This window comes from Boleophthalmus pectinirostris, unplaced genomic scaffold (assembly GCF_026225935.1).
Source record: "Boleophthalmus pectinirostris isolate CB_2022bp ecotype Guang Dong unplaced genomic scaffold, ASM2622593v1 HiC_scaffold_11, whole genome shotgun sequence".
Lineage (NCBI taxonomy): Eukaryota > Metazoa > Chordata > Actinopteri > Gobiiformes > Gobiidae > Boleophthalmus > Boleophthalmus pectinirostris.
Window position 1 is genome coordinate 23,248,238 of NW_026570994.1, and position 21,761 is coordinate 23,269,998.

The 21,761-nt window shown below is 41.9% G+C and overlaps 1 protein-coding gene across 1 annotated transcript in view; it reads right to left on the reverse strand.

Moving 5' to 3' along the window:
- Positions 1-134: 134 nt before the first annotated feature.
- atp11a (ATPase phospholipid transporting 11A) overlaps positions 135-21,761 on the reverse strand; it is an 81,673-nt gene continuing 60,046 nt past the window's right edge. Inside the window, 9 exon segments of the mRNA XM_055163014.1 lie at positions 135-3,178; positions 11,612-11,701; positions 13,327-13,492; positions 14,462-14,565; positions 16,502-16,567; positions 18,963-19,098; positions 19,271-19,398; positions 19,483-19,542; positions 21,482-21,627. Of these exon segments, the coding sequence (XP_055018989.1) occupies positions 11,621-11,701; positions 13,327-13,492; positions 14,462-14,565; positions 16,502-16,567; positions 18,963-19,098; positions 19,271-19,398; positions 19,483-19,542; positions 21,482-21,627 (887 nt within the window). The 3' untranslated portion in view covers positions 135-3,178; positions 11,612-11,620.

The window sequence follows — 21,761 nt, forward strand, 5'->3', positions numbered from 1 at the left end:
ACTTAACTCGATAAAATGGACTAAGACTTGGGACTCGACTCGGACTTGAGCCTTGTGACCTGAGAAGACTCAAGTCTTTCTGTTCTGATCATAATGATTCTCACTCTGGTCAAGATGTTTAAAAAGGAAAAATCAACATTTCTACAACTTTAATATAAATACAATAAGAACAATTTACTTTAAAAATGATTTACATTTCAAAAATCTAACCTATATTTGTTACTTTGGTTTAAAGACTTGAAATGACTTGAAGCTTAAAGCAGACGACTTGGACTTGACTTGGATTTATGTGTCAGAGATTCGAGACTCAACTTGGACTTGTTTGTATTTGACTTGGGACTTGACTCGGACTTGAGGTCAAAGATTTGAGACTCACAAAACAGTGACTTGGTCCCGCCTCTGCTGCTACTACTACTACTACTACTACTACTACTACTACTACTACTACTACTACTACTACTACTACTATTACTACTACTACTAATACTACTACTAATACTAATACTAATACTACCACCACCAACATTTAGAAGCTTGTAGTAGAGAGTGCTAAAAGGCAGTAGTAGTAATATACTTTTTCTCCAAAACTCTGTTCCTCCGAGTCGACCTGAAGTGCGGTTTAACTCCCGAGTCCACCTTAAGTCGGGTCTGTCTCCTGATTCCACCTTAAATGGCTTGAGTTTCTGCAGCGCTGTGCCGCGTCGGCTCATTCACACAAAACTCAAACGTTTCAAATCAAATCTCAGGCCAAAAACACAAACAGACAAATCTGTGAGCGTCCAGAAACATTCAAGATTCAATTCAAACGCAACAGAAACATTTAAGATTCAATTCAAACGCAACAGAAACATTTAAGATTCAATTCAAACGCAACAGAAACATTTGGAGATTCCAGAATTTCAAGGAGAATAAATCGAGGCATTTTCATCCAAAAGTTTAAAATCTGAAAAAACATTTAAACCGAGGCTGGAAAAAAAGATTCTGTTTTCAAATGTTTACATTCATGGAAAATATTTGTTTGGAAGTAGTAGCAGCAGCAGCAGTACTAGTAGTAGTAGTAGTTTTAAAGTATAAGTTGTTTTGCAAATTGAGGTTTCAAAAGTACTTTGTACTTTTTTAAGTAACATTTTTACTGCATACATTCAAGTGGTAGTTTGGAGGTTTGGTGTAGTAGTTGTAGTAGTAACAGTAGTCACAGTAGCAATAGCAATAGCAATAGTAATAGTAATAGTAATAGTAGTAGTAGTAGTAGTAGTAGTAGTAGTTTTGCCAGTATTTGTACTTTGGTTTTCCTTGAGTATTTGTGAACGCTGCTGTTTTGTGTGAGTATTTAGCGTCTGTGTGCAGCAAGTGCTCATGGGAGTTGTAGTTTAAAAACAAAAGCGTCTTTTTCAGTCTCGGTTCAATCAATCTTTACATTTAAAACATTCTTTAAACACTTTGGGGACTTTTGTACAAAACTTTATCGATACAAAAACAAATACAAAACATTCATTTCGATTGTAACAGGCGCGAACACGGTAAAGCTAACGGTAAGGCTAACAGGCTAACAGGCTAACGGCGCTAACAGGCTAACAGGCTAACAGGCTAACGGCGCTAATGACTTTGGTTTGACTCTAAAATCTTTAAATCTATTTTTGTTTTTCAGGTGAAGTTGAAGAAAAGAGCAGTTTCAGTTTGGAGGTAGGAAATCCACTTCTGAGCACAAAATGAGAAAAAGATGAAAAAAAGGAAAATTATATATATATATTTTTTTTCAACATAAAATACAAATTCCGTTGAAATGAAAACAGACAAAACAGTGCAGATTTTAGCTTTAAACTCTGAAATTTGAAAAAAAAAAAAAAAAAAGCTAAAGTTACTATTAATTTTGCAACATTCTTTAAATAAAATGACACTTTTTTTCAGCAGGAAATTTCAGGATCAAAATTAAAATTAAAAATACAATCATTTTTGAGTCGCTTAAAATACACATATTCCAGTTAAATAAGGAGTAAAAAAGTACAAAATCAAATCTACTTTGAAAAGAAATAATGGCTGTAACTTTAAATATTTGTTATTTTTAAAGTAGATGATTAGTTTTGGTGTGATTTCCAGAGTCTAAAGAGTTGAACATGTTTAAGGCAGTCGGAGGTTTTTAAAGGGTTTGGATTTTTTTAAGGTGCAGATCTCAGATATTTGTGTGAGTTTCTTTGGTTTAAACAGTGAAGCGGCTTCATTCAGACACGTTCACTCACAATATCACTCACTATTCACTTTTGGTCTGGAAATTTCAATCAAAAATCAATTTAGTTTTGCTCGAATCTAAAAAAAAATCTGTCAAATTTGTTTTATTTTGTTGTTTTTTTTTTTTTCCAATGCAGCAACTTAAAGATTCACTGTGTCACTTTTCCCACGGACAGGCTCGTGTCACAGTACGGCATTAAACCTGTGTGTGTATCGCCATGGAGACGAGCAGGTGGCCCCACGAGGCGAAGTGACGGGTCAGATCTGTGCAGAGGCGAGTCTGCTCACCGTAAGACTGTTATGTTTTGTCAGTAGTAAAAGCACATTTGATTGAGTAAACACGAGATAGATCTGTTTAATGCCATATGACGGGACATTTCAGGCAAAGCTATAACATCTCCATGGAGACAAGCAGGCGAGTCAGGCGGTCAGATCTGCGGAGAGGCAAACCCGCTCACATTCTTCTTTTTTTTTTTTATTCTAGCGATATAAATAAATCTTCCTGTGATTGCATAAGTGGGCGATAGATGCGTTTAATGCCATACTGTGTAACATTCCAGGCATTCAACACCATCGCCATGGAGACGAGGCCACGTTACAGGTCAGATCTGTGGAGAGACGACCCAATCTTCATGAAGAATACCTGTTTTCCATGTATATTTTATATTTGTATATTATTTGTAATTGATTAAATGTTAGACAGATGTGATTAATTGCGTATTTTAAAGCAGCAGCATCACCATGGAGACGAGCAGGTGAGTTACAGGTCAGATCTGCGGAGAGGCAAACCCGCTCACATTATTAAGAAATGATTTTTTGTGTTTGTTTTAGCAAACTGAATCTCCCTGTGATTGAATAAGTGGGAGATAGACGTGTTTAATGCCGTACTGTGCAACATTCCAGCCAATTCAGCAACATCACCATGGAGACAAGGCCACGTTACAGGTCAGATCTGTGGAAAGACGAAACAACCTTCATGAAGAATACCTGTTTTTCGTAGTAATTTTTATATTTGTAATTGAATAAAAGTCAGACGGAGGTGATTAATTGCGTATTTTAAAGCAACAGCAGCATCTCCATGGAGACGAGCAGGTGCCAGACGCTCTACTGGAAAAGTCCCGCAGTGCATCTTTAAGTGAACCTCATGATATAATGAGTGATATTAATGAGAGCGTGAAAAAAACGGAGAGGAAGAGTGTGAGGCAGCAGGAGCTAAAGTGCACAGGGACCAACACTCGACACTAAAGACACACAGGGGCACTTTTCTCATCTCTAATGATCTAATGACGTCTTTCTACTCTAAACTCTTTCTACTCTAAAACACTCACACACCAAAGTTCAAGTGATGGAAATGCACCGGGATGACTGGACTCTCGTTTGGATCGTCAGGTTTAGTTTTTGTATTCAACTGCACATTTTTTTGTTTTGCTTTGGGTTCAGTCAGTAACAGAAATGATCAGCTTTTATATTTGGGAATTTACTTTTCCGATATTTCAAGGTAAAGTACAATGTGATTAAAAAAACAAAAAACTAAATCTGACTCTTGCCTCCATCTGGAAGTACGACATCGTCACATTCTAGAATCTGAAAACTACAAATCTTCAAATCCTGCTGCTTTAAACCTAAAAAGGACTCGATCTGATCTGAACCAGGACTAGGACTAAAGCAGAACTAAACCAGGACTATTTCAATGGGTCTAAGTTCTAGTCTCTACTAGTTTAGACCAGTTTGTACAATCCTGATTTGTCCTGGTCTAGTCTTGGTCTAGTCTTGGTCTAGTCTTGCTCTAGTCTTGCTCTAGTCTTGGTCTAGTCTTGCTCTAGTCTTGCTCTAGTCTTGCTCTAGTCTTGCTCTAGTCCTGCTCTAGTCCTGCTCTAGTCTTGGTCTAGTCTTGCTCTAGTCTTGCTTGCTCTAGTCTTGCTCTAGTCTTGCTCTAGTCTTGCTCTAGTCTAGTCTTGCTCTAGTCTTGCTCTAGTCTTGGTCTAGTCTTGCTCTAGTCTAGTCTTGCTGTCTCTAGTCTCTGTCTAGTCTCTAGTCTTGCTCTAGTCTTGCTCTAGTCTAGTCTTGCTGCTCTAGTCTTGGTCTAGTCTTAGTCTTGCTCTAGGTCTAGTCTAGTCTTGCTCTCTCTAATTTTGGTCTAGTCTTGGTCTAGTCTTGGTCTAGTCTTGCTCTAGTCTTGGTCTAGTCCTGCTCTAGTCCTGCTCTAGTCTTGGTCTAGTCTTGCTCTAATTTTGGTCTAGTCTTGGTCTAGTCTTGCTCTAGTCTTGCTCTAGTCTTGCTCTAGTCTTGCTCTAGTCCTGGTCTAGTCCTGGATCAGTTAAATGATTAAATTAAACTAAACAAACGGTTTTAAAATCAGTATTTAACGGGAGTTTTGGTCCAAGTCTCATTTCCATCACTTGTCTCCTTGTTTCCTAACTCGTGTCTCCTATGTCCTATGTCCTAGCTCCTTACTGAAGTGTCCTTAGGGGGAGTTCCTGGTCAGAGCTTTTGCACACGGCCCGCACCAGGTCGGCCTGAGGACACACACACACACACACACACACACATGCAGAGTGAGAGCGCCGTCCGCAGGTCAAAGCAGGAATTACACAGAGACACAAACAAGTGTAAATGTGCCGAAGTGAGTCAAAGAGAACGACAATAATTCAATAAAATAACAACAACAATAAGTGATGTTTTTCAGGGACATCACGCTGGGGGATTCTACATCAATCTGTACGGAAGCCGAGAGGCGTCACGACAAACGCACACGCCGCGACAAATACAAATGAGACAACACAACAAAAAGCCACAACACACCAAAAAAAGCCACAACGGAAATGAGCCCGGGACTCTATTTTAATGCAAACCCCACAACACAAATGCAAATGCCACAACACATTAAAAAGCCACAACACATTAAAAAGCCACGTTGCAGTTCTTCTTCACTTGCTGCTTGATCAGTCCGTTGGAAAATAGAGTCCCGCCGTCACTTCTGTTGTGGCTTTTGAATGTGTTGTGGCTTTTTTTGTTGTGTTGTGGCTTTTTAATGTGTTGTGGCTTTTTGATGTGTTGCGGCATTTGCATTTGTGGCTTTTTAATGTGTTGTGGCTTTTTGATGTGTTGTGGCTTTTTGATGTGTTGTGGCATTTTGATGTGTTGCGGCATTTGCATTTGTGGCTTTTTTATGTGTTGTGGCTTTTTAATGTGTTGTGGCATTTTGATGTGTTGTGGCTTTTTGATGTGTTGTGGCTTTTTAATGTGTTGCAGCTTTTTAACGTGTTGTGGCTTTTAAATGTGTTGCGGCTTTTTAACGTGTTGTGGCTTTTAAATGTGTTGTGGCTTTTTAACGTGTTGTGGCATTTTGATGTGTTGCGGCATTTGCGTTTGTGTTGTGGCGTTTTTATTTGTTGCGGCGTTTGCATTAAAATAGAGTCCCGCGGTCATTTCCGTTGTGGCTTTTTTTTGGTGTGTTGTGGCTTTTTGTTGTGTTGTGGCATTTGTATTTGTCGCGGCGTTTGCGTTTGTCGTGACGCCTCTCGGCTTCTGTAAATCTGTGTGTGTGAAACTAAACAGCTCCAGCATTAGAGCCGCTGAGGATTGTGGGACGTTTAACACTGACTCACTTTGGTCAAATACTCTTGGTTTTTAAAGGGTTTGAGCTTTAGAACAGTTTCATAAAAAAGTAACATTTCACAAACATTTCATAAACACATAAAAACATTTAAATGAAACAAATCCAGTGCGTTTTGTTTTGACAGTGTTTGACATCTTTAACCCGTCCAGTGATTTTCCCACAATCCTTTGGGGCGTGAGGCGTTCAAGGACACTTAAAGTCAGTCTGTAAAACCTGTGCTCAGTTTAGGTCCATGTCTGATTGAAAACAGTTTGAACAGCTCTAGAGGAGGGGCCTCGTAACTCTGAAGGCTTCATTTAGTCCTGGTTTAGTTCTAGTTTAGGTCTGAAAGTCCAAGTGCAGTCCTGATTTAGACCTGGTATAATGTTTACCAGGACCACACCAGGACTAAACCAGGACTAAACCAGGACTAAACCAGGACTAAACCAGGACTTTGTTCTCTCCTGGTTCAGTGCTGCTTTAAATCAAGTGATATTATCTTGAGTCGTCCTTGTTTGGTCTTGTTTAGTCCTGGTTTAGTCCTTATTTAGTCCTTTTAAATTGCACTTTTTAGGTCCTTAAAATTTAATAAATAACAGTTTAAAATAATCTTAAAATCTAAACTTGCTCCTTGAAACCCGTTTTAATCTGTGGTCTAAACCTGGTCTAAACCTGGTCTACATTTGGTCTAAACCTGGTCTACATTTGGTCTAAACCTGGTCTAAATTTGGTCTAAACCTGGTCTACCTGGTCTATTTGTCTAAACCTGGTCTAAACCTTTTGGTCTAAACCTGGTCTAAATTTGGTCTAAACCTGGTCCAGACCATCTCCTCTCGCCTAGTCCCTCCATATTTGGTTCCTGGTTTAGTCCTTGTTTTATCTCTGGTTTAGTCTGTGGTCCAGTCTGTGGTCCAGTCTGTGGTCCAGTCTGTGGTCCAGTCTGTGGTCCAGTCCTGGTCTAGACCCTCTCCTCTCGCCCGGTGCCTCCGTACTTGGCGGTGGGGCTGAAGCGGGGCAGCAGAGGAGTGAAGCTGCAGTAGTCTGTGAAGTCTCTATAGCGCCACCTGGTGAACATGACTTTCTTTTTGTCGCGTCCAGACCTGCTCCTCTGGTTCTGCTCCGGGAGACGGGGGGAGTCCGAGCCCGAGTTCGGCCCAGGACGGAGAGGGGAGAGCGGGGTGAAGTCCGGCAGGTGCCCCCGGTACAGACGCTCGGCGCTCTGGACGAAGAAGAAGAGACGCGGAGTTATTCCAGAAAAAAAACTAAAGACGAGACGAGACGGAGGTTTGTTTGTGTTCACAGCCGACGACAACGTCCTGACAATTCAGTTTTTACTCATTACTCATTTATTACTACTACTACTACTACTACTACTACTACTACTACTACTGCTAACTACTACTACTACTACTACTACTACTACTACTACTACTACTACTACTACTACTACTACTACTACTACTACTGCAACTACTACTACTACTACTACTACTACTACTACTACTACTACTACTACTACTACTACTACTACTGCTGCTGCTGCTACTACTACTACTACTACTACTACTACTACTACTACTACTGCTACTACTACTACTACTACTACTGCTGCTGCTGCTGCTACTACTACTACTACTACTACTACTGCTACTACTACTACTACTGCTACTACTACTACTGCTAACTACTACTACTACTACTACTACTACTACTACTACTACTACTACTGCTACTGCTGCTGCTGCTGCTACTACTACTACTACTACTACTACTACTACTACTACTACTACTACTGCTACTACTACTACTACTGCTACTACTACTACTACTGCTACTACTACTACTACTACTACTACTACTACTACTACTACTGCTACTACTACTAACTACTGCTACTACTACTACTGCTGCTACTACTACTACTACTACTACTACTACTACTACTACTACTACTACTACTACTGCTGCTGCTGCTGCTGCTGCTGCTACTACTACTACTACTACTACTACTACTACTACTACTACTACTACTACTACTACTACTACTACTGCTACTACTACTACTACTACTACTGCTACTACTGCTACTACTACTACTACTGCTACTGCAACTACTGCTACTACTACTACTCAAGTTTGAGTGTAATTTTGTATATTTTAGTTTAAATCTTTCATTGAATTTTAGTGTTTTAAATGTCTTAAATACAGGATATATTCTACTACTTCTACTTCTACTGCCGCTGTCCTTTCAGTTTGTGACTAAACCGTCGTTATTCTGATATTAAAAACTCGTCATTGAGCAGCTGTGAAAACAAAAACAAACCCAAAACAAACCGCAAAGCAACTGACACCTGTCCAACATGTCCAACATGTCCAACATGTCCAACATGTCCAACATGTCCAACATGTCCAACATGTCCAACACGTCCAACATGTCCAACATGTCCAACATGTCCAACATGTCCAACACGTCCAACACGTCCAACACGTCCAACACGTCCAACACGTCCAACATGTCCAACATGTCCAACATGTCCAACATGTCCAACATGTCCAACACGTCCAACACGTCCAACACGTCCAACACGTCCAACACGTCCAACATGTCCAACATGTGCAACACGTCCAACATGTCCAACATGTCCAACATGTCCAACATGTCCAACACGTCCAACATGTCCAACATGTCCAACATGTCCAACATGTCCAACATGTCCAACATGTCCAACATGTCCAACATGTCCAACATGTCCAACATGTCCAACATGTCCAACATGTCCAACATGTCCAACACGTCCAACACCCAACATGTCCAACATGTCCAACATGTCCAACATGTCCAACATGTCCAACATGTCCAACATGTCCAACATTCCAACACGCCAACATAAGTCCATGTCCATTCACTAAATCCCAACAGAAAAAAAATACAAAAAGTCTTCAGATTGAATCCATCATGATTCAGTAACTTGTTGCTGTAACTTTAACTCTTAATTAAGACGTTCATCTTAAATCGTGTCACACTATTGGTTCATTTTGATTATTAAATGTTGTATTATTGACTCTGACAGGTTTAAACCAAACACTGTTTCCTCGTCACAAACAGATCTGCAGTTGTGTTTTGTTTCATTCACATGTTTGAGTGACTCTTTATTATGAGTCTGTCTACATCTACAAACCTCCAAACGCTCTGTTCCACCTTGTGATGTCATCAAGTGGTAGTTTTTCAAGTTCCTTCACAGCTCCGTTTCCCTTTAGTTCAGTCGAGAGCAGTGTTGTGGAAGTAAAAAAGTAGTATTTGCTCATTACTTGATACTGTTTTAAAAAGTAATCCCTTATTTTACTTAGTTACCCACTATGGAAAGTCACTTTTTACGTTACTCTTTACTTCCAAATCCAAATTATTTCTACAGCACATTTTATAAACAAAGCAGTTTCCGAAGTGCTGCGCTAAAATTTGGTCACACCAGACAGTAACTTTTTGGTTTTAAACTCCATCTAAGGCTAAATACGGCACGAGACCGAAAGTCGACAAGAACTGTAAGAAAACTGAAAAGAACAATCGGCTCTGGGTCGACCGGGAAAGACTCGAGGTGAAGGTGGAACGACGCCCCGGCTGAGTGTACAAATAAGTAAGACTGCGTTGAATTGAAAAAGGAAATACATTTCATTACCAAATTTTCAGTAATGGCACAATACCCCCCAAAAATAGGTACGTTACTGTACGGTGTTACAAAGTTCACTGGTACAGATCGACAGCTGTAGGTCTGAAATGGTCCAGGTGATTCTAGTAAAGGTTTGAGAGAAGAAGATTTGTGTGTGAATGAAACAAAACACAACTCCAGCTCTGTTTATGTTGAGGAAACATCATTAGATCAAACTAAAACAGCGTCATATTGTCCCTTTAAGACTATTTAAGTTGCATTTGTTTTAAAGTTTTGATGATTATTTGTCTAAGTACATGGACTTTAACCCAGAACCCTGCGTCAGGTCCCATGCAGAACGACAGAAAAAACCACATGCAGCCACAGAAAAAAAAAAAGCAAAACTGTTAAAACTGAACCGTGAAAGTGCCTTTAAAGAGTTAGTCTGTGAACGTTCACAAACCCCACACCAAACGCACGCCTCACATCAAACAACCACCACCTTCTTTTACCGTCTTTAAGCTCGAGACGTGGCTACTCCGTCTAATAATGAGTCAGAGCTGCCATGTTCTCTCAAAACCAGATCTGAACCCTCTGTGTCTCGCTGAAAATCAAATGTTTACAATTTAAAACTCCAAAAAAAAAAGAGAAGAAAATAGAGCCTCAAATAACTGATTCATTATACAGATACAAAGACTCTGTTTTTCCCCATTATTAGAAGTAAAATGTTTCTTAAAGCTGCACTGTGTAACTTTTTCTGGTCTGTCACCTGCTTGTTTCTATGGAGACGTCACTGCTCTGCCTGGAATATTCCACAGTGTGACTTTAAACAGCTCCACTTTAAATTTATTCCTGGTCTAAACCTAGTGTAAACCTGGTCTAAACCTGGTCTAAATTTGGTCTAAAACTGGCCTAAACCTGGTCTAAACTTGGTCTAAACCTGGTCTAAATTTGGTCTAAACATGGTCTAAATTTGGTCTAAAACTGGCCTAAACCTGGTCTAAACTTGGTCTAAACCTGGTCTAAACCTGGTCTAAATTTGGTCTAAAACTGGTCTAAATTTGGTCTAAACGTGGTCTAAATTTGGTCTAAACCTGGTCTAAATTTGGTCTAAAACTGGCCTAAACCTGGTCTAAACTTGGTCTAAACCTGGTCTAAATTTGGTCTAAACCTGGTCTAAATTTGGCCTAAAATTGGTTTCTTAAAGCTGCACCGTGTAACTTTTTTTTTGGTCTGTCGCCTGCTCATTTCTATGGATACATCATTGCTCTGCCTGGAATATTCCACAGTGTGACTTTAAACAGCTCCACTTTACATGTATTTACTTCCAGGTGCAGGTTTTAGAGTCAAAAATCCCTAGAAAAACAAACACTTGTGACTGTGAGCGGAGTCGCCTCTCCACAGATCTGACCTGGAACTGCGCCTGCTTTGGTCTCCATGGAGAAAAGTTACACAGTGCACCTTTAAAGATGGGGAGAGTTCCTTTTATTGTGTTGAAAATTCTGTATTTACAGGTTTTCTTGGTTTCACTTTTGTTCTTTTTTCGCTTATTTAAAACTGACCTCAAAGTAAAAGTAAAAATAAGCGTCGAGTCGTTTTGTTTCAGTCGTCAGAAAAACTCAAGTTTTTTCACAAACTCAAAACACAAACTGGCACGAAGAACAAAAAACATATTAAATACAAATAAAACACAAAAACACAGTCAAATACTTTCACGAAGCTTCATGCAGCTCAGGCAAAACGAAAGAGAGTCACTCAAGGAAAAAGGACGTAGGAGACGAGGAGGTAGGGACTAGGGGGCAGGACACAATGGAGGAGGAGGTAGGAAACTAGGAGAATACTGCGGAGTAGGAGACAAGGCATTAGGAACTAGGAAGGAGGAGACTAAGGGGGTATGAGACTAGGCAAGACTAGGAGGTAGAAGACGAGGGATTAGTGACTAGGGGGAAGGACACAAGGACTAGTGAGTAGGACACTAGAGCTAGGAGACTAGGAGGTAGGTCAGAAAGCAGTAGAGGACTAGGGAGCAGGAGGCTGGGGACTAGGAGATGAGGGGCTAGGACACAGCATGAGCGAGGTAGGTGTTAGGGAGTAGAGGTAGGAGACGAGGACATAGGAGGTTAGGTTAGGAGGTAGGGATCACCTGAGGAGGTTAGAGGCTGAGTCTGCTGGAGGTCTGAGACGTCAGCATGAAAATGGTGGAAGGTTCAGAGGAGAGAGCGCGACGCTCACACTGAGAGGAGAGAAGGAGGGAGGAGAGGAGACAAGGAGGGAGGAGAGGAGAGAAGGAGGAGAGGAGAGAAGGAGGGAGGAGAGGAGAGAAGGAGGGAGGAGAGGAGAGAAGGAGGGAGGAGAGGAGAGGAGGAGAGAGGAGAGAGGAGGGGGAGAGAGAAGAGGAGGAGGAGAGGAGAGGAGAGGAGAGGAGGGAGAGAGAAGGAGGAGAGAGGAGGGAGGAGAGGAGAGAAGGAGGGAGGAGAGAGAGAGAGGAGGAGGGAGGGAGGAGGAGAGAGAGGAGGAGAGGAGGAGAGGAGAGAGGGAGGAGAGGAGGAGAGGAGGAGAGGAGGAGGAGAGGAGGAGAGAGGAGAGAAGAGGAGAGGAGGAGAGAGGAGAGGAGAGGAGGGAGGAGAGAAGAGAAGGAGGGAGGAGAGGGAGAAGGAGGGAGGAGAGGAGAGAAGGAGGGAGGAGAGGAGAGAGAGAGGAGGAGGAGAGAGGAGGAGAAGGAGGAGAGGGAGGAGAGAAGGAGGGAGGAGAGAAGAGAGGAGGGAGGAGAGAAGAGGGAGGAGAGAGGAGAGAAGAGGAGGAGAGAAGGAGGGAGGAGAAGAGAAGAGGAAGAGAGAGGAAGAAGAGAAGAGGAAGAGAGAAGAGAAGGAAAAGAAGAGGAGAGAAGGAGGGAAGAGAGAAGAGAAGGAAAAGAAGAGGAGAGAAGGAGGGAAGAGAGAAGAGAAGGAAAAGAAGAGGAGAGAAGGAGGGAAGAGAGAAGAGAAGGAAAAGAAGAGGAGAGAGCCGAGAGAAGGAGAGATGGAGGAAAGGAGCAGAACAGGAACAGGTCAGATTCACGCTCGAGAAACTGTTAAAAACTTCTTCAACTCTGTGGATTTGAACGTTAAAAAACATTAAAAACATTTGAGCCTCGTCAGGACAAAACCAGAACAAAAAAAGTTTAAATTAAAATGAGTTTAAAATCCACTTCCACTGCACACGAGCTCAGAGCTCAGAGCTCAGAGCTCAGAGCTCAGAGCTCAGAGCTCAGAGCTCAGAGCTCAGAGCTCAGAGCTCAGAGCTCAGAGCTCAGAGCTCAGAGCTCAGAGTTACTCACGTGAAGAAGAGGAGAGAACAAACCCAGACCACGACACGTCTGATAAACCACATCAAACACGGATTAAACCAGGACTAAACCAGCGGACTAAACCAGGACTAAACCAGGACTAAACCAGGACTAAACCAGGACTAAACCAGCACTAAACCAGGACTAAACCAAGACTATATTTGTTTTAAACGAAGACTGAAACCTGAGACTAAAAAAGCTTTGAACAAATCTAAACCCAAAGCAAAAACCTGTATTTAAAGCAGGACTGAACCAGAACTAAATCGGGACTCAACTTGGATCTAAACCAAGACTGCACTTGTTTTTAACCAGGACTAAAACCTGATACTAAAATAGGCTTTTAAGAAATCTAAACCCAGACCTGAACCAAGAACTAAACCAGGACTAAACAGAATAGTCCAACCCAGGATTAAACCAGAACTAAACCTGGACTAAAACTAACAAGAAAGAAAAATATAACAAGGTCTTAAAAAGATCTAACCCAGATCTCAAACCAGGACTAAACCAGGTCTTCCCCAGGTCCCCGGTCTCACCTGTATCTTCTCTGTGGTGGTGGGCCACAGCGCCCTCCACAGGACGGTCTTGGCCACATCAGGCACTAAACAGGCGGCGATGAGGAGAATAATACTGAGCCAGGCCGGACCACTGGACAACATCTGCATGAACACGTAGTACATGCGCTGGTAGTTCAGGAACGGCCTGAAGAACAAAACATCTGCATCAACGTCTGCAAGAACGTCTGCGTGAACATCTGCGTGAACGTCTGCAAGAACGTCTGAGTGAACATCTGCGTGAACACGTAGTACATGCGCTGGTAGTTCAGGAACGGCCTGAAGAACAAAACATCTGCATCAACGTCTGCAAGAACGTCTGCAAGAACATCTGAGTGAACATCTGCGTGAACGTCTAAGTGAACGTCTGCATCAACGTCTGCATCAACGTCTGCAAGAACGTCTAAATGAACGTCTGCGTGAACATCTGCGTGAACGTCTGCAAGAACGTCTGAGTGAACATCTAAGTGAACATCTGTCTGCAAGAACGTCTGAGTGAACATCTAAGTGAACGTCTGCATGAACGTCTGAAGTGAACATCTGCGTGAACGTCTAAGTGAACGTCTGCGTGAACATCTGAGTGAACATCTGCAAGAACGTCTGCGTGAACATCTGCATCAACGTCTGCAAGAACATCTGCGTGAACATCTGAGTGAACATCTAAGTGAACGTCTGCGTGAACGTCTGCGTGAACGTCTGCAAGAACGTCTGCGTGAACATCTAAGTGAACGTCTGCATGAACGTCTAAATGAACATCTGCGTGAACATCTGAGTGAACGTCTGCGTGAACGTCTGCATCAGCATCTGCAAGAACGTCTGAAGTGAACGTCTAAATGAACATTGCGAACGTCAGCGTGAAACAGCGTGAACGTGAACGTCTGCAAAACATCTGAGTGAACATCTAAGTGAACGTCTGCGTGAACATCTGAGTGAACGTCTGCGTGAACATCTGAGTGAACGTCTGCGTGAACAAATCTGAGAAGAACGTCTGCAGTGAACAAACATCTAAAAATGAACAAATCTAAGTGACTCTGAACTGAACCAGGACTAAACCAGGACTAAACCAGGACCTCCAACAGGACTAAACCCGGTCTGGACCCTGAAGTGTGATACTGACCAGATGATTCCTCCCCAGAGCAGAGAGAAGACGACGTAGAAGAGCAGAGATCCCCAGATCACAAAATGACTGATCCACGTCCAGTAGTGAGTGTCCAGCGCCAACTGACACACAGCAAACAAACACCAGTAAACCAGGTCTAAACCAGGACTAAACCAGGTCTAAACCAGGACTAAACCAGGTCTAAACCAGGACTAAACCAGGTCTAAACCAGGACTAAACCAGGTCTAAACTAAACCAGGACTAAACCAACTAAACCAGGACTAAACCAGGTCTAAACCAGGACTAAACCAGGTCTAAACCAGGTCTAAAACCAGGACTAAACCAGGTCTAAACCAGGTCTAAACCAGGACTAAACCAGGACTAAACCAGGTCTAAACCAGGACTAAACCAGGACTAAACCAGGACTAAACCAGGTCTAAAACCAGGTCTAAACAGGTCTAAACCAGGTCTAAACCAGGACTAGGACTAAACCAGGACTAAACCAGGACTAAACCAGGTCTAAACCAGGACTAAACCAGGACTAAACTAAACCAGGTCTAAACCAGGTCTAAACCAGGACTAAAACCAGGACTAAAACCAGGACTAAACCAGGACTAAACCAGGTCTAACCAGTAAACAGGACACTAAACCAGGTCTAAACCAGGTCTAAACCAGGTCTAAACCAGGACTAAACCAGGACTAAACCAGGACTAAACCAGGTCTAAACCAGAAACCAGGTCTAAACCAGGACTAAACCAGCACTAAACCAGCACTAAACAGGACTAAACCAGGTCTAAACCAGGACTAAACTAAACCAGGACTAGGACTAAACCAGGACTAAACCAGGTCTAAACCAGGACTAAACCAGGACTAAACCAGGACTAAACCAGGACTAAACCAGGACTAAACCAGGACTAAACCAGCTAAACTAAACCACCAGACTAAACCAGGACTAAACCAGGACTAAACCAGGTCTAAACCAGGACTAAACCAGGACTAAACCAGGACTAAACCAGGTCTAAACCAGGACTAAACCAGGACTAAACCAGGACTAAACCAGGACTAAACCAGGACTACTAAACCAGGACTAAACAGGTAAACCAGGACTAAACCAGGACTAAACCAGGACTAAACCAGGTCTAAACCAGGACTAAACCAGGTCTAAACCAGGACTAAACCAGGTAACCAGTAAACCAGGACTAAAACCAGGTCTAAACCAGGTCTAAACAGTAAACCAGGACTAAACCAGCACTAAACCAGGTAAAAACCAGGACTAAACCAGGTCTAAACCAGGTCTAAACCAGGACTAAACCAGGTCTAAACCAGGACTAAACCAGGACTAAACCAGGACTAAACCAGGACTAAACCAGGACTAAACCAGGTCTACTAAACCAGCCAGGACTAAACCAGGACTAAACCAGGACTAAACCAGGACTAAACCAGGTCTAAACCAGGACTAAACCAGGACTAAACCAGGACTAAACCAGGACTAAACCAGGACTAAACCAGGACTAAACCAGGACTAAACCAGGACTAAACCAGGACTAAACCAGACTAAACCAGGACTAAACCAGGTCTAAACCAGGACTAAACCAGGACTAAACCAGGACTAAACCAGGACTGGACTAAACCAGGACTAAACCAGGACTAAACCAGGACTAAAGCAGGACTAAACCAGGACTAAAACCAGGACTAAACCAGGACTAAACCAGGACTAAACCAGGACTAAACCAGGACTAAAACCAGGACTAAACCAGGACTAAACCCAGGACTAAACCAGGACTAGAAACCAGGACTAAACCAGGACTAAACCAGGACTAAACCAGGACTAAACCAGGACTAAACCAGGACTAAAACCAGGACTGAACCACAGACTTAAACCAGGACTAAACCAGGACTAAACCAGGACTAAACCAGTAAACCAGGACTGAAACCAGGACTAAACCAGGACTGAACCAGGACTGAACCAGGACTAAACCAGGACTGAACCACAGATTAAACCAGACCTAAACCTGGACCACATCAGGACTCAAACCTTCATAAGTTTAAACTTTTTACCTTAAAAGTGACGGTGAAAACCAGAATAGTAAAGACCAAAGTCCCAAAAGTCCAGTTTCCAAACATCTGAAAAAGATGACAAGATTAAAACATGAAATTAAAAGTCAAACTGTGAGAGTCCAGGAGATGGAAGGAAAACTAAAAATGAAAAACTAATCATATGAACATTTGATGAGGTTTTTATTCCAACACATTTTGTAAAGTGAATTTTTAAACTGGTGAATGAAACAAACTACAGGAGCAGAACCTCATCAAACCAGGACTAAACCAGGACTAAACCAGGACTAAACCAGGACTAAACCAGGACTGAACCAAGGACTAAACCAGGACTGAACCAGGACTAAACCAGGACTAAACCAGGACTAAACCAGGACTGAACCAAGGACTAAACCAGGACTGAACCAGGACTAAACCAGGACTAAACCAGGACCAGGACTGAACCAAGGACTAAACCAGGACTGAACCAGGACTAAACCCAGGACTAAACCAGGACTAAACCAGGACTAAACCAAGGACTGAACCAGGACTAAACCAGGACTAAACCAAGGACAGGACTGAACCAGGACTAAACCAGGACTAAACCAGGACTAAACCAAGGACTGAACCAGGACTGAACCAGGACTAAACCAGGACTGAAACCAGGACTAAACCCAGGACTAAACCAAGGACTGAACCAGGACTAAACCAGGACTAAACCAGGACTAAACCAGGACCCAGGACTGAACCAGGACTAAACAGGACTGGACAGGACTAAACCAGGACTAAACCAGGACTAAAAACCAAGGACTGAAACCAGGACTAAACCAGGACTAAAACCAGGACTAAACCAGGACTAAACCAGGACTAAACCAGGACTAAACCAGGACTAAACCACCCAGGACTAAAAGGACCAGGACTGAACCAGGACTAAACCAGGACTAAACCAGGACTAAACCAAGGACTGAACCAGGACTAAACCAGGACTAAACCAGGACTGGACTAAACCAAGGACTAAACCAGGACTAAACCAAGGACTGAACCAAGGACTGAACCAAGGACTAAACCAGGACTGAACCAAGGACTAAACCAAGGACTAAAGGACAACCAGTAGTAAACCAGAACTCAACCAAGACTGAACCAGGGACTAAAAGCAAGCAAACCAGGGCTAAACTTGGACTACGGACTCAGCGGGTACTAAACTAGAACTGAACCAGGACTGGACCAAGAGTAAGTAAACCAGGACTGAACCAGGTCTAAACCAGAACGAGATCTTCTTTAGGTCCATAATGAGGTGAGGAGTTTGATGTTAAAATGGAGGATGTTTAAGGGTTTTAGATTTACTAGAACCAGAATTAAACCAGAACTAAACCAAGAACTATGTGGAAGTGAACTGGGACTTAACCAGAACCGAACCAGGTCTATCTCAGGTCCAGAATGAGGTGAGGAGTTGTGAATGTGACGTTAAAATGGAGGATGGTTTTTGTTTTTCTCGTGTTTTTTGTTCTTACCATCTGTGTGTTGGACGTCATGAGCTGAGCAGGAAAAAGGAAAAAGTTTGAAACAGAAAAAGGCAGAAAAAAGAGAAAAATAAAGCCAAATTATATAAGAAAAAAGAAAACGTAAATAAATGAAACAGTGCAGAAATTTTAATTAAAGATATTAGGAAAGAGTTTCAGATCAGAGCTGCAAGTCTGGACTTTTGGGCTGTAAAAACATTTAACATTTTCAAATTTGTTTTTAGTTTGAACCAAAAAAAAAAAGTAAAACTGCGACTTTTTGCAGCTCTGATTTAAAGCAGAGACCACAGTAGAAACAGAGGGAATATTTGCCATGCTGAAGGAAGCAGGTTTACGTCAATAATCCTGGAGTTTTGTTTAAATCAGTTCAGTTAGAGAAACTTAAGATTCACTTTTTATCTGTGAAAAGTCCAACATCTAAATCCTTTGTTTTTATCTTAATTTTTAAAGATTATTTCATGAAACATTTTCTACCAGAGCAGCTCAAACTGTGTGTGAGTTTGTAGATAATTATTTTACGTTTTATTAATTGTAAACAATAAAATTGATCAAAAATGCCTTTGCACAGCAACAGTCTGACCCACTGTTATGGAAACCTGGACTAAACCAGGACTTCCCACCACCTAAACCAGGCCTAAACCAGATCTAAAAAAAAAGGGTCTAAACCAGGTCTAACGATCACCTAAATCAGGTCAAAAAAAGGGTCTAAACCAGGGTCCAAGTTGGGTCTTCTAAGTTGGATCTGAACCAGTACAAGAACAGGGTCTAAACTGTGGTCTAAACTGCGGTCTAAACTGCGGTCTAAACTGCGGTCTAAACTGCGGTCTAGACTGCGGTCTAGACTGCGGTCTAAACTGCGGTCTAGACTGCGGTCTAAACTGCGGTCTAGACTGCGGTCTAGACTGCGGTCTAGACTGCGGTCTAGACTGCGGTCTAGGGTGGTCTGGTCTGGTCTGGAGTCATACCTGTCCGTTGCTGGTGAAGGTGGTGTTGTCAAACAGGAAGTAGACTCCAAAGAACATGACCACAGCCTCGTACACGCCCAGAGCCGTCCAGTAGATGAACGTCGGCCATCTTAGTAAGGAGTTCTTCCCTATGTCCCTGTAACAAACAACACAGTCATGATGAACAAATATTCTAGAGCGGTCATGGGCGTCGGCCATCTTGGTAAGGAGTTCTTCCCGATAACAGACAGTACACTCTTTTGTTTTAGTGCTTTAGTAAAGTCAGATCCCCCGTGCGTCTGGGAGGGCATCAGGTGTAAGAGCAGCACCTGTAGAGTGTGGGGTCCTTCTTCAGCGTGTCCATGTTGATGTGCTGTTCGATGAGGCTGTAGGCCAGGATGGGCAGAGACGTGAAGCTGATGTTGTACAGGGTCAGATACGCCGTGTCGTACAAAGGCTGAAAATACACAAACAATCACAATGATGATTTAAACATGGACAAATAAAAGTGTAATGTTTATAGACAGAAGGGAGGAGTCACCTGTTGTGAGAATCCACAGAAAAACTGGTACAAAAACTGAGGGAAGATGAACACGACGTTCTGCAAAAACACAAAGTTTACATTTATTCACTTTTTACACCAAACATACAGTTTTTCTGTGTTTCTTAGCAGAATTTGGCCTAAAAGATACTTAAAAATTGACTAAAACAAGAAAACAGAAAGTACAAGAGTTTATGTTTAAGTCCTAGTCCCTGGTCTAGTCCTTGGTTTAGTTCATGTCTAGATCCAGAATAGTCACAAGTTAATTCTAAATAAACCATATTTAAGTCCTGGTCTAGTCGCTGGTCTAGTCCCTGTTCCAGTCCGTGGTCAAGTCTCCGGCCGAATCTCCGTTGAGTCACCGGTCCAGTCTCCGGTCAAGTCTCCGGTCTAGTCTCCGGTCTAGTCTCCGGTCTAGTCTCCGGTCTAGTCTCCGGTCTAGTCTCCGGTCTAGTCTCCGGTCTAGTCTCCGGTCTAGTCTCCGGTCTCAAGTCTCCGGTCAAGTCTTCGGTCTAGTCTCCGTCTAGTCTCCGGTCTAGTCTCCGGTCTAGTCTCCGGTCTAGTCTCCGGTCTAAGTCTCCGGTCTAGTCTCGGTCTAGTCTCCGGTCTAGTCTCCGTCGTCTCTAGTCTCCGTCTAGTCTTCAAGTCTCCGGTGTTTGTCTCCGGTCTAGTCTCCGGTCTAGTCTCCGGTCTAGTCTTGTCTCGGTCTAGTCTTGTATCTCCGGTCTAGTCTCCGGTCTAGTCTTGTCTAGTCTCCGGTCAGTCTCCGGTCTAGTCTCCGGTCAAGTCTCCGGTCTAGTCTCCGGTCTAGTCTCCGGTCTAGTCTCCGGTCAAGTCTCCGTCTTCTAGTCTCCGGTCTAGTCTCCGGTCAAGTCTCCGGTCTAGTCTCCGGTCTAGTCTCCGGTCTAGTCTTCTAGTCTCCGGTCTAGTCTCCGGTCTAGTCTCCGGTCCAGTCTCCGGTCTAGTCTCCGTCCAGTCTCCGGTCGAGTTTTCGGTTTAGTCCCTGGTCTAGTCCAGTCAGATGCCCTCCCTGCTCGTGTGTATTTGTACTTGTACTTGTACTTGTACTTGTACTTGTATTTGTTCTTGTTCTTGTATTTGTACTTGTGTTTGTACTTGTGTTTGTATTTGTATTTGTATTTGTACTTGTATTGTATTTGTACTTGTATTTGTACTTGTGTACTTGTATTTGTACTTGTACTTGTATTTGTACTTGTACTTGTATTTGTACTTGTATTTGTACTTCTTGTATTTGTATTTGTACTTGTACTTGTACTTGTACTTGTATTTGTACTTGTATTTGTACTTGTATTGTACTTGTATTTGTTCTTGTATTTGTTCTTGTATTTGTTCTTGTATTTGTTCTTGTATTTGTTTTTGTATTTGTATTTGTACTTGTACTTGTACTTGTATTTGTATTTGTACTTGTATTTGTACTTGTTCTTGTATTTGTTCTTGTATTTGTACTTGTATTTGTACTTGTATTTGTATTTGTTCTTGTATTTGTACTTTGTATTTGTATTTGTATTTGTATTTGTACTTGTACTTGTATTTGTTCTTGTATTTGTTCTTGTATTTGTACTTGTATTTGTACTTTGTATTTGTATTTGTTCTTGTATTTGTACTTGTATTTGTACTTGTATTGTACTTGTTCTTGTATTTGTATTTGTACTTGTATTTGTATTTGTATTTGTATTTGTATTTGTACTTGTATTTGTATTTGTTCTTGTATTTGTACTTGTATTTGTATTTGTATTTGTACTTGTGTTTGTACTTGTACTTGTATTTGTTCTTGTATTTGTACTTGTATTTGTACTTGTATTTGTATTTGTACTTGTATTTGTTCTTGTATTTGTATTTGTATTTGTACTTTGTACTTGTATTTGTACTTGTATTTGTACTTGTATTTGTACTTGTATTTGTACTTGTTTTTGTTCTTGTATTTGTTCTTGTATTTGTACTTGTGTTTGTACTTGTGTTTGTAGTTTGTATTTGTGACCTTGTAGAAAAAGTACTGCACGAGTTCAGATATTCGGATGTAGTAGTAGTGTCCGTGCACCAGGAGCAGTTTTTTCAGGTGTTTGAACTTGGGGATGGCGTAGTCGCTGTTCCTCATGGCCTGACGACCCTCTTTACCCATAATCCCTGTGGGCGGGAAAACAACAGAAATACAAATAAACACCACATGAAGGAGTAGTAGCAGTAGAAGTACTTGTTTGCAGTACTTGTTTGCAGTACTTGTTTGCAGTACTTGTTTGCAGTACTTGTTTGCAGTACTC